General features: G+C 39.9%; 1 protein-coding gene across 2 annotated transcripts in view; it reads right to left on the bottom strand.

Annotated features, from left to right (window-relative positions):
- The window catches only part of TXK (TXK tyrosine kinase), a 54855-nt gene that overhangs the window by 30469 nt on the left and 12261 nt on the right, over window positions 1-12125 (bottom strand). The window contains exons 2-5 of one of the 2 annotated variants that reach the window (XM_007539687.3): window positions 2171-2225; window positions 1511-1613; window positions 626-831; window positions 439-504 (exon numbers count right to left, since the gene is read on the bottom strand). In XM_007539687.3, coding sequence (XP_007539749.1) covers window positions 439-504; window positions 626-831; window positions 1511-1613; window positions 2171-2225 — 430 coding nt within the window. Of the gene's footprint in view, window positions 1-438; window positions 505-625; window positions 832-1510; window positions 1614-2170; window positions 2938-12125 lie in introns of those variants that run through there. The other variant, XM_060188079.1, reaches the window with a different exon arrangement.

Here is a 12125-nt window from a genome sequence, read left to right as displayed (position 1 = left end):
CTAAACGTTCTTTCAGACTGCAGCAGAAGCCTAGTTTTCACCTCCATGTCTAAAACATTTCACATGAGTCAAAATGTAGCAACATATCTATAAAGTCCAACTTACAACTCAAGGAAAATGTAATGTCATTTTAAAAATAGTTGTCTATTTAAGACATATAATAAAAAGCAAGTGCAGGAGTGTAAGGTAAGTGTTTAGTTTCATGCTGGCGCTGTGCTTTTAAAAGGTGGCCATATGAAACAAAACAAAAAAGAAGTTAAAGAAAATTAAGTTTCTGATACAAATACTATAAGGATCAAAAACCTCCCAAGATAAAAGCTGCCAATTGAGTTACGTTCTTTTCCTTTTAAATAACCAAAAACAATATCTAGAATTTTAAACCGCCAGAATGGACCTGATTTTCTTAAAATAACCATTGTTATTTTGGAAAAGACTTACTCGTATATTTCTAAGTTGGTTGGCTTGTTTTCAGTCACATAGTTACTTGGGATTAAACCTTCATTCCTACAACAAAAGACAAGGGAAACATTAAAATGCTTAACATGTTTGTGGTATTTCATTGTGGTAATGACCCTTTAAAGAATGCTCTAGGAAGTCACATCATCTAATAAGGACTAAGCCTTACCCCAAACGGTCTCTTGCCTTCCACCAGTGAGGATTATATTTCTCCAATATCAGGTATTCTTCTGCTCTCTTTAATGCTAAGTTACAGGGCTCTCTGGGCAGAAAATCATACAACGCCTTGACATAGATGGTTTCTTCAGTGACCTCTGAGGGTGGGAGAGGAGGCAGAGGCTTGCGTTTTGATGGTTGCACACAACCCTTGTTGGACTGTAAAGACCAAAAATACTTACTGTCACACAGTCTTAGTAAACTATACTAGAGAAGAATAGGGGTATGGCTTATTTGTCTGCTGCCTCACTTTTCTCATTCAATTGCTCCAATGTAAAAACATAGGCTGAATAAACATAAGAAATGACTGGCAACAACTTTTGAATCACCAACATGCACATTCTTTTGTACATTTCCAGAGTCACGAATCCTCTTTCTGCTACATTTGATTATTTTTTTTATGTTTTTATTTTATTCAATTTCAGCTCTTCAAATCTGCCTCCCTCCCCAACAGTTTGATGTTATAGATTTCTTACTCTCTTGGGAAAATGCAATGATAGCACACCAGATTTACATTAACTGATTTCCCAGAGGCCTCAGGCTCAATCCCTGCCACCACCATATGCCAGAGCTGGCTATTTACTCGCTAAAAATAAACAAGTGATATAACGATATCACAATATATGTAAAGCTCTGCTAAGATATATCACTGTAGGCTATTTTAACTGGTGTGTGTGTTTTTTTTTTCTTTGTTTCTGCTTTCTTTCAGAACATTCACTTAATAAGCACTTACTATGAGTCAATCATGGTACTAGATTCTGGGCACTCCAGCATCTAGTACCACTCTTAAAAATTCAAGCTTTATCTATTCCCTCCCCCAGCATTAAAACATACTCACTTGCTTCTTCATCTGTAATTTATGAAACCGTTGTCGTTGATGCTGAGTGTATTTTTTGGAATGTTCTTCATCTTTGCTCAGACTTATGTGTGTTCTCACTTGTCTGATATAGAAAGTTAGTCATGTTACAAATGATTGATATTCAGGCTAGCTATTCAATATCAATCCATTAAATTATCATATAACTAGTAAGAAATAGCCTTTTGTTCTGCTAGCTGCATTTTTTAGAAGGATTCATATATAACTCCATTCTCTTGGGCAAGATGCTATATATCTCTAATCTTAGTTTTTTAAGATTTTTGGTATTGCTTTATTTATTTATTTATTGGATAGAGAGAGCCAGAAATCAAGAGGGAAGGGGGTGACAGAGAGGGAGAGAGACAGAAACAACTGTAGCTCTGCTTCACCACTCGCAAAGCTTTCCCCCTATAGGTGGGGACTGGAGGGTCTGAACCAGTATGATTAAATCCTAGAGGATCAACAAAGAGCTCTGATGCTTGACACAGGGCCTTAAGCAAAAGGGTATTCAATAGGGAGAAAATGGAGAAAGGAGTCCAGGCACAAGAAAAAGTGAGTTCAAGGAAACAAAGATACTCCAGTGAATACTAAAGAAACTGTATAAATTAACCTCTTAGATGTTGCCCTTGGGAGTTGACTTACCGCTTCTGCAGGGAACAGCAACAGCAGCAACAGAAAATTGACTGGATGGTATTATCTGAAAAGAAAATCAGTCCCCACTGTTGGAAAGGCATGGATGAGTATGGAACTATACTCCTGTCATCTTATAATCTTGTAAACCACTATTATATCACTAATAAAGAGAAAGCCATCATTCCATAATACTGGATAGGTGATGCTGGAGGTGCCATTCCAAAGAGAAAATTCTTATGAACACAGGTGATATGAAATATATATATGATGAAGAAAAAAAGAAAAAATAAGGAAAGGGAGAAAAAAGGAAAGGGAAAAAGGAAGGGAAAAAAAAGTAAGTCTTCAGTATACACACCCTCACAAGTGGAAAGCAAAAAAAACTGTGACGCAGCGGGTTAAGCGCACATGTCGCAGAAACGCAAGGACCAGAGTAAGGATTTCAATTCAAGCCCCTGACTCCCCACCTGTAGGGGGTTCACTTTACAGGCGGTGAAGCAGGTCTGCAGGTGTCTATCTTCCTCTCCCCTCTCTGTCTTCCCCTCCTCTCTCCATTTCTCTGTCCTATCCAACAACAATGACAACAACAATAAACAACAAGGACAACAAAAGGGAAAAAAAATTAAAAAATGGAACTTAATAAAAACACACAAGCAATTAAAAAAAAAAAAACTGTCAAAGAAGTTACTGGTTCCCAGGCCAGTTGGTTTCGTTTCTCAGACTCTTCTCCCCAGGTTTGGTTTATTCATTTCCTCAGTCGGTGAATGATGAATGACCATTATATTCTACTCTTGACGAAGCCAGTGCTAGCAAATAAATGTACAAAAATACACAGAACAAAAGAATATAACTCTGAAAATAATGTTTTTCAGAGAATATGTTAGCAGGGATATTTTTAATTAGGCCCATCACATTTCTTTAAAAGGTGATTTAATGTGCATTTTTGTATAAAACAAACTTGTAGATATGTTTGGGTAGTTTATTATGTATATATAATGTATGACTTTCAATTTTCATATGGGTTAAGTCCAAATACTAAAAAGCAAAAACAAGCAAACAAACAAACAAAAAAACTAGTTAATAAATCTGTCATTCTTGTCATCATGCTTACATTTTATTTGATTTTTACTATATTGCTTGCCTTTTTTTTAAAGAACATGAATTTCAGATTTATCAAAGTCATGTTTTCTGCTCATAGAATCTGCATTTCATGGTCTTTACCATATTGACACACAAAAATGCAGTATTACTCAGGCCGCAGAGTATTTGCTTTGAAGTTAGGTAGACCTAGGTTTAGATCCTAGCTGTGGGATTGACTATATCTGAGATTTGTCTCTTTGTTTTCTACCTACAAAAAGAAGATACTCATACTATGCCTTTTGAGGATTATAGACTAACCTTAACCTTGTGAATTTGAGTAAGCAACTGAAGTATTCTGTGCTTCAGCATTCTTATCTGTAAAATGAGTGTAAAAGGATACTTATCATGTAAAGCTTTATATAAAGTACCTCAATAATCCTAGGTATATAGGGAAAGGTTAATAAAGATCTGTTATTATTACAAAGCCATTAGAACTGCTAGTTGCAGGTGGGGGAGATAGCATAATGGCTATGCAAGGAGACTATCATGCCTGAGGCTCTGAGGTCCCAAGTTCAATCCCCCATAAACCAGAGCTGAGCAGTGCTCTAGTTAAACAGACAAACAAACAAATAAACAAAATATATATATATATATATGTATATATATATGCTAGTTGGGTGATGTCTTCTCTTAAGTCCCTAGAAGAGGAGTACAAACAGAAGATACCCAGTACTCCCAGCGTTCACTCTGCTCTAGAGCAGGAGTATTGGAGTGTGTAAATTGTCAAACTGTCACAGGTGACACCAATCTGGCTACTCCTCCCACTAAAACCTGGTACATGAATGATCATTACTTTTTTTTGGGGGGGTCACTCTGGGCTGACTTTTTCAAACAGAAAAGGGAGTGGGAAAAAGAAAGAAAAAAAGAAAAGGGAGTGGGGGTGTAAAGAGAGACCAGGGCAGTCTCCCCATCACTCTCCATCCCAGTGCCCTGGGACTCCTATGTGGTATATGAGGGACTCAAACCTTGGTAGCCATCAGGGCAATGCAGGTGCCCTCCCAAGTGAGCTCTCTCACTGGATGCAGAATTTTCTGAGGTAGAGAAAGAAATAATAAGTAAAAAGCTGTAACATAAAATATAGTTTCTACAATTCCCATCTCTCTGTGTAGTGCTCTGAATTCTAAATCAGTGGTCAGATTTTCATTCTGTGTTCCCCAAGCCTAAACTAACACTTTGCCTAGAGGAAATGCTCTCTTTGCTACAGTAACCCTATTGTTCATTTCTGAAGGATTTGAACCTTCAGCTGGTATGGTCTTTAAAGGGCTGATACAATTTCCCACAGACCAAGACTTTTATAGATATTAAGAAATGAAATTAGAGAATTACCTGAGTTTCAGAGCTCCTTATGACTTATTTGTGAAACACTAGCTCAATTTCTGCACCCCCACCCCCAATCAGGAAACTCAGTTCAACTACACTGACCTCTTACTGTGCCTAATAATTCAATGGCACAAGGAATCTCCAAACAGATTGGCAGTGTCAACTTCTGATATCTCCTTAGGAAAGGACTCTTGCACATTCAAATGTCCATCAAACCTTATGTCACAGGGAGAGAACAATACTCCCATGGGTTCTTAGGTGAAATCATTAGAGTGGCCACTCTAGCCTCTACTCTTTAGATCTCTAATTCATGTGTGTTGGCCATATAAAGAAGAAAACATATTTGCTGCTGGTCTAAGATATTGTTTCATCTTATGACACCATTCCAGCTTTCCAAAATGTTGTCACCTAAATATCACTGTGACTTTAACAGGACACAACTCTGTTTTCTCAAGTCTACTGCTTCTGGTTTACAGGATACAAGGTAAAAATAATCAGAGAGCCATTGAAACTGGCTACTATGTGTAATCCCTACATTTCTCCTTCTAGTATAGAGGAAAGTAAAGCATAGCAATCACTATATGTTAGTTCCCTATCCTTTCACAGAAGTTGGCTTCTAAAACTAGATTCAATGACAGATATTTGCCTTTCTCTGATTTGCACATTACCATTACTCAGTCTTTTTTTTTTTTTTTTTGGATAACCCTCCAGGGTTATCACTGAGTCTCGGTGCCAGTACTGTGAATGCACTTCTCCTGGTGGCCTTTTTTTTTTTTTTTTTTTTTTGATAGGACAGAGAGAAATTGAAAGAGATGGGGAAGATAGAGAGGGAGAGAAATATTGACTCTACCTGTAGACTTGCTTCACTGCTTGTGAGGCGACGCCCCTGCAGGTGGGGAGCCAGAAGCTTGAAGCCGAATCCTTGAGCAGGTCCTTGCGTTTCATACTATGTAACCCAGTGCACTACCTCCCCACCCCGTTACTCAGTCTTTGCGCTATGGGCACACTGGTGGTTCAGTAGTGAATGCATCATCTCTACCTGTATATATAATTCTAGTCTGAGCCCAGGCAAAGAGCCATCTTGCTCCTACTGCAGTTTTAGCATTCATCTCTGAATTAGAAACATTCTCTTTTTCTTTGCCTGCACGGAGAAGACATCCACGTTCTAAGTAACATTCTCAAACTGATTTCCAGAGACTAAAATAAATTAGAGTCCTACAGTTAAAAAAAAAAAAAAGTGTACCACATATGTCCTGTATGGGTTCTGGATTTCAGCTATATCTGACCTTTTTTATCTGATGGTGTCTGCATGTACAAACTGCCAGAAAGCACTCCTCAGAGAGAGGGGTCTAATTTATGTAGTGGTTCTAATTTACATTTCACCAATTTATTCCAGTGTTATTTTGGAGCCCCACATAGATATGTATCTATCCAGGGCAGGAGATGCAAAGCCAAATGTAGGTTACACCAGTGAGTGAAGTGGGTCAGAGTATGGTGTAGACTGTGGCAAAACAAAGCTCCAATACTCCACTTAGAGGTTTTCAAACTCGAAAAATTTTAATGTCCTTCTCCTCTTCTATATCACCTACTGTATCATTCCCACTACAGCACAAATATGCTATTGCTTCATTCATAAAATAAAATAAAATAAAATAAAATAAGCAAGCTACATGATCTTATTTCCTCCATCAACTTTATTCCCCATTTCTAATAAACTAAAATATTAGGAATCACCTTGCTTTCTCTGATTCTTACTCTCTTGTTGTTTTTTTCCAGAGTCCATTCCACTCAAGCTTTTGTCCCAATGATTTCTTCTAAACTGCTCTTCCTAGGGTCATCAGTGAACATACTGCTATGCCCCAATGGTTAGTTCTAAGTCTCATCTTATTTGACCTCCCAGCAGTTTTCAGCACTTTGTTCTATGGGTTCTCCTTCTCAACCCTCTTTGCTACTTCCCTCTCTAACTCCCTAACCTCCTAAACTGAGTCTAGTGTGGGGTTGTCCTACAGTTATTTTTTTAATCTCTTCTTTTCTCTGTCTCTTCACTTCCTTGATTATCTCATTTCTTTCCAGTAGTTTAAAAATCACTTATCTGCTGATGACACCAAATTACATACTTCTAGCCCAGTTATAATGAACTCCAGACTTGCACACCTAAATATTCCATTTGGCTGCCTAGTTGACACCTCAAATCAACCCAGTGAAATTTAAACTCTTCCTCTCTCTTCCTTCCCACACTTTCTTTGCCCATACACATTAATCTTCCCAATAGAAATTCCCTTTGTCCAGTAGCTCAAGCTAATAATCTCTTAAACTTCTATTTCTCTTACACTTTTGGACTATCAGGAAAACATGCTGCCTCTATCCAAAAGAAAAGAAAAAAAAACAGGGGTAGGCATAGAGCAAACACTTTATTGTGCTTGAACAACCCAGATTTAAATCCCATCTCCACCAGCACAGGAGAAGCTTCACAAGTAGTGAAGCAGTGCTGCAAATCTCTCTCAGAAAGAAAGAAAAAAAAGAAAGCAGTGACCCAAAACAGCAAGCAAGTAGAAAGACCTTAAAAAACAAAAACAGGGGCTGAGGGGTAACACAGCGGGTTAAGTGCACATGGTACAAAGCTCAAAGACCAATGCAAGGACTTGTATAGGGATCCTAGTTCGAGCCCCCAGCTCCCCACCTGCGGGGCGGGGAGGGGGGGGGAATCACTTCGCAAGCAGTGAAGCAGGTCTGCAGGTGTCTATCTTTCTCTCCCCATCTCTGTCTTCCTCTCCTCTCTCAATTTTTCTTTGTCCTATCCAACAACAACAACAGCTATAACAATAACAATAGCAACCACAACAAGGGCAACAAAATGGGAAAAACAGCCTCCTAGAGCAGTGGATTCATAGTGCTGGCACCCAGCCCCAGTGATACTCCTGGAGGCAAAAACAAACAAACAAACAAACAGAAAACAAAGACACCATAAAGTGATACTTAAATACCTTTCCCATATTTGGGATCTACTCTCTGTCCTGACCCAGCTTACTTACTAGCCCTTCCAACTCTGACATCCTCTCCCTAGATAATAATTTGGGTCCATCTGCATGTTAGCTGTTATGTTCACAGAGAAATTAGTAGTCATGGGCTCCCTGGAATAAACCTAAAATAGACCTACTAACATTTTCCAAAGTTGAGATCCCAAAACTCATCTGCTATATTCTTGCCTCTAGGTTCCTAACTATTAAACAATTTGTTCTGCTTTACATCATAATGTTTTTTCAGCCACCAGGTTCCAGATATTACCATGATGCCAACCTGACTTCCCTAGACAGGGGATTTGGCCAATGTACCCTGGGCCCCACCTCTCCAGATCCCTGCCCCACTAGGAAAAGATAGGAACAGGTTGGGAGTATGGCTCAACCTGCCAGTGCCCATGTTCTACAGAGGAGCAATTACAGAAGCTAGGCCTTCCACCTTCTGCATCCCATAATGACCCTGCATCCATGCTCCCAGAGGGATAGAGAATAGCTAAGCTTTCAAGGGGTGGGGGATGGGATACAGAACTCTAGTGGTAGAAATTGTATCCCTTTTATCCTATGGTCTTGTCAGTATTTTTTTTATTTTAGAAATAAATAAAAAAAAGAAAAAGAAAAAAGGCACCGGAAATGATGGACTTATGCAGGCACCAAGCCTCAGCAATAACACTGGTGGCCACAATCAAGCAAGCAAGCGAACAAAACAACCAAAAGGTTCAGTTTGGGATGATAAGTACTGGAGATGAAGGGTGATGGTAGTTGTGCAGCAAAGTGAGTGTACTTAACGGTACTAGACTGTACACTTACAAAGGGTTAAAATGCTACATTTCATGTTACATACATTTCATCACAGTTAAACACACACACACACACTCTTTTCCCCACCCTTCTGTTACTGCCAGTGTTTAAGTCACCATGATCTAATCTGAATTGCACTGACAGCCTCCTAACTTCTTGCTTCTGTACTTAAGACCCTGTGGTATATTCTCAGCACAGCAACCACGGTAATTAACTAAAAACCTAGGTCAGAGCATGTTATTCCTTATCTTCAACCTCCACAGTGGCTTCCCATTTTTGTTTTAGTTACAACCAAGATACTCAAAATAGCCCATATATCCATCCATAATCACACCTCTCACTTTACCTTTCCTCTGTTATCTGTTTTTGTTTTTTTTTCTCATTTCACTTTAGCACACCACCCTCCTTGTTGCTTCTGGAGCATGTCAGACTCTCACACAGACTCTGCCTTTGCTTTGCACTGACCATTACTCCAATGTTTCTCCTTCTATCTACAACTGCAAGTCTTCGCTCAGACTTCATTTTCTTGACACTAGTAGCCTGACTGATAGTCATTGCTTCCTGCACTTGGAGATTATTCTAGAATACACTTTCTTTTTCTTTGTTTTATGGTGTTTCTCAACTCTTGTTATACACTATTTAATTTGTTTAGGCATCATTATTTTTTCTATGTATCCCCACTAAAATATAAACAAGTTTTTGTCTATGTTGCTCACAGTTATATCCCAAGTAGCTAGAAAAGGGTTTTGGCATATAACATGTACTCAACAAATAATTATGGAAGGGAGTCTGGCTGTAGCGCAGTGGGTTAAGTGCAGGTGGCGCAAAGCGCAGGGACCGGCGTAAGGATCCTGGCTGGAGCCCCGGCTCCCCACCTGCAGAGGAGTCGCTTCACAGGCAGTGAAGCAAGTCTGCAGGTGTCTGTTTTTCTCTCCCCGTCTTCCCCTCCTCTTTCCATTTCTCTCTGTCCTATCCAACAACGATGACATCAGTAACAACAATAACTACAACAATAAAACAACAAGAGCAACAAAAGGGGATAAATAAATAAATATTTAAAAAAGAAAAAACAAATAATTATGGAAATAAATATTTGGGTTTTTTTTTTTTAGTGATTTAATAATGATTAAGAAGATTGCAAGATAACAGGTGTACAATTCCATACAGCTCCCACCACCAGAGTTCTGTGTCCCATCCCCTACATTGGAAGCTTCTCTATTCCTTATTCCTTTGGGAGTATGGAATAAAGTCTTTATGGGGAACAGAAGGTGGAAGGTCTGGCTTTTGTAATTGCTTCTCTGTTGGACATGGACTTTGGCAGGTCAACTCATAGCTCCAGACTCTTTCTTTCTTTCTTCTTTCTTTCTTTCTCTTTCCCTTTCTTTCTTTCTTTCTTTCTTTCTTTATTTTTCTCTCTCTTTTTTTCTTTCTTTTTTTAAAATATTTTTATTTATTTATTCCCTTTTGTTGCCCTTGTTTTATTGTTGTAGTTATTATTGTTGTTGTCGTCGTTGTTGGATAGGACAGAGAGAAATGGAGAGAGGAGGGGAAGACAGAGAGGAGGAGAGAAAGATAGACACCTGCAGACCTGCTTCACCGCCTGTGAAGCGACTCCCCTGCCGGTGGGGAGCCGGGGTTCGAACCGGGATCCTTATGCCGGTCCTTGTGCTTTGCGCCACCTGCGCTTAACCCGCTGCGCTACAGCCCGACTCTCTCTCTCTTTTTTTAATATTTATTTATTTATTCCCTTTTGTTGCCCTTGTTTATTATTATTATTATTGTTGATATCGTCATTGTTGCGTAGGACAGAGAGAAATGGAGAGAGGAGGGGAAGACAGAGGAGGGAGAGAAAGACAGCTGCAGACCGGCTTCACCGCCTGTGAAGCGACTCTCCTGCAGGTGGGGAACCCTCAGAGGCTCAAACTGGGATCCTTAGGCCAGTCCTTGAGCTTTGCGCCATGTGCCCGGGCACTTAACCCGCAGCGCTACAGTCTGACTACCCCCGGCCTGTTTCTACCTTTACTTACTGGGGTAGAGCTCCAGGGAGGTGAGACTTCGGGACGCTTTGGAAAGGTTGTCTGCCCAAATATTTGTTCTTTTTTAAAGACTGATTTATTTATGAGTAACATAGAGGAGTGTGAGAAAGAACCAGAGCATCATTCTGACACGTGTTGCTGGAGATCAAATTCACAACATGAACATCCAGAATTTTTCCTTTTACATACTTGTATATTGGAAATATTCAGATGTGAACAGGAAATTCCTTTTGTCTTTATTTAAGTTAATAAATCTTTTTGAATAAAATCAGCAAAAAAAAAAAAAAAAAAGAGTCCAATGTCTTATTCACTCTGCCACCTCCTGGGCCATTATACTTGGTTAGTGCATTTGTTCTTTGTTCTTTGCTGCCAAAGCTTCTCTGTAGTTTTTGCGTTTTCCCTGACATTCATACCCAAACCCTGATAAAGTGGTGACCAGGAAACTTGAACCTGACTCTTCACCCATGTCAAGTGTGCTCTACCAGGTGACCTATCCCCAGACCTCCAAGTTACAATTTGCTTAAAATACCCATCTTCCTAGATTCAGCCTCAATAGTAAAATCGAGACTGTATGTGGAGCCAAAATCAGCAGTTGCAGTAGGAAGCAGTGAGCAACCAGAGTGGAGATGAGGATTTTATTATGTCAGACTTCGAACAAAGGAAAGTTAGAGCCTTGAGTAAATGGAGCAGAGTCTGGGGCCCTTTCAGGTTGTGCAGTTCTTTGTTGTGGGAGCTTCCCTGCACACTGTGGGATGCTTAGCAGCATCCTTGGCCATAATGTGCTACATATAGCAGCGACAACTGCCTCCCCGTCCCAGTCGTGAAAACCAAACGTTTCCTGAAATTATCAGATGTCTCATAGGGGTAAAAATCACTCCCAGTTGAGAGCCACTGAGCTGTATGATAAGCAGATCAATTTCATTAGTGAGCTTACACTTCTTGTCTACCCCCATGATATCCAACGTCAGTACCAGATAACTACAGAACAGGAACTAAGGTTTCACCACACTTTACATCTGGAATGTGCTTTTCAGTAACTCCATCTACCTCATAGTGTCTCACAGTGCAATGCAGGCCACAGAGAAAGCTAGGCTGACCATGACCTTTTATCTAACAGCCAAGCAGAAGACAGCTGGGCTTCCGGGACTTTATTGTGCACTTGGTGTAATTTAACCTATTATTGCAGGTATGCTACAGTTTTAAAAGGCTAATCCATAACCATGCAACAAAGCACATGATGCCAAATATGGAGATTAAAACCTTCTGGGTCTCAAAAGAGTTTCTTTCCTTTTCTATTTTCTTTTTACTAGAGCACTGCTCAGCTCTGGCTTAGGGTGGTGCGGGAGGACTGAATCTGGGACTTTGAAGCCTCAAGCATGAGAGTCTCTTTGCATAACTATTATGCTACCTGTATCCGCCCCCTTTTCTTTTTTCTTCCACCAGAGTTATTACTGGGGCTCAGTGCTTGCACTATGAATCCACTCCTGGAGGCCACTTTTCCCATTTTGTTGCCCTTGTTATTGTTGTCATTGCTGTTGTTGTTGGATGTAACAGAGAAATTCAGAGAGGAGGGAAGACAGAGAGGGGGAGCGAAAGACACCTGTAGACCTACTTCACTGCTTGTGAAGTGACCCCCCTCCTGCAGGTGGGGAGCTG

Source organism: Erinaceus europaeus, chromosome 3, assembly GCF_950295315.1.
Source record: "Erinaceus europaeus chromosome 3, mEriEur2.1, whole genome shotgun sequence".
NCBI classification, from domain to species: Eukaryota; Metazoa; Chordata; class Mammalia; order Eulipotyphla; family Erinaceidae; genus Erinaceus; species Erinaceus europaeus.
Note: the sequence above shows the minus strand (reverse complement) of the source record. Positions and strands in the feature narration are given on the sequence as shown.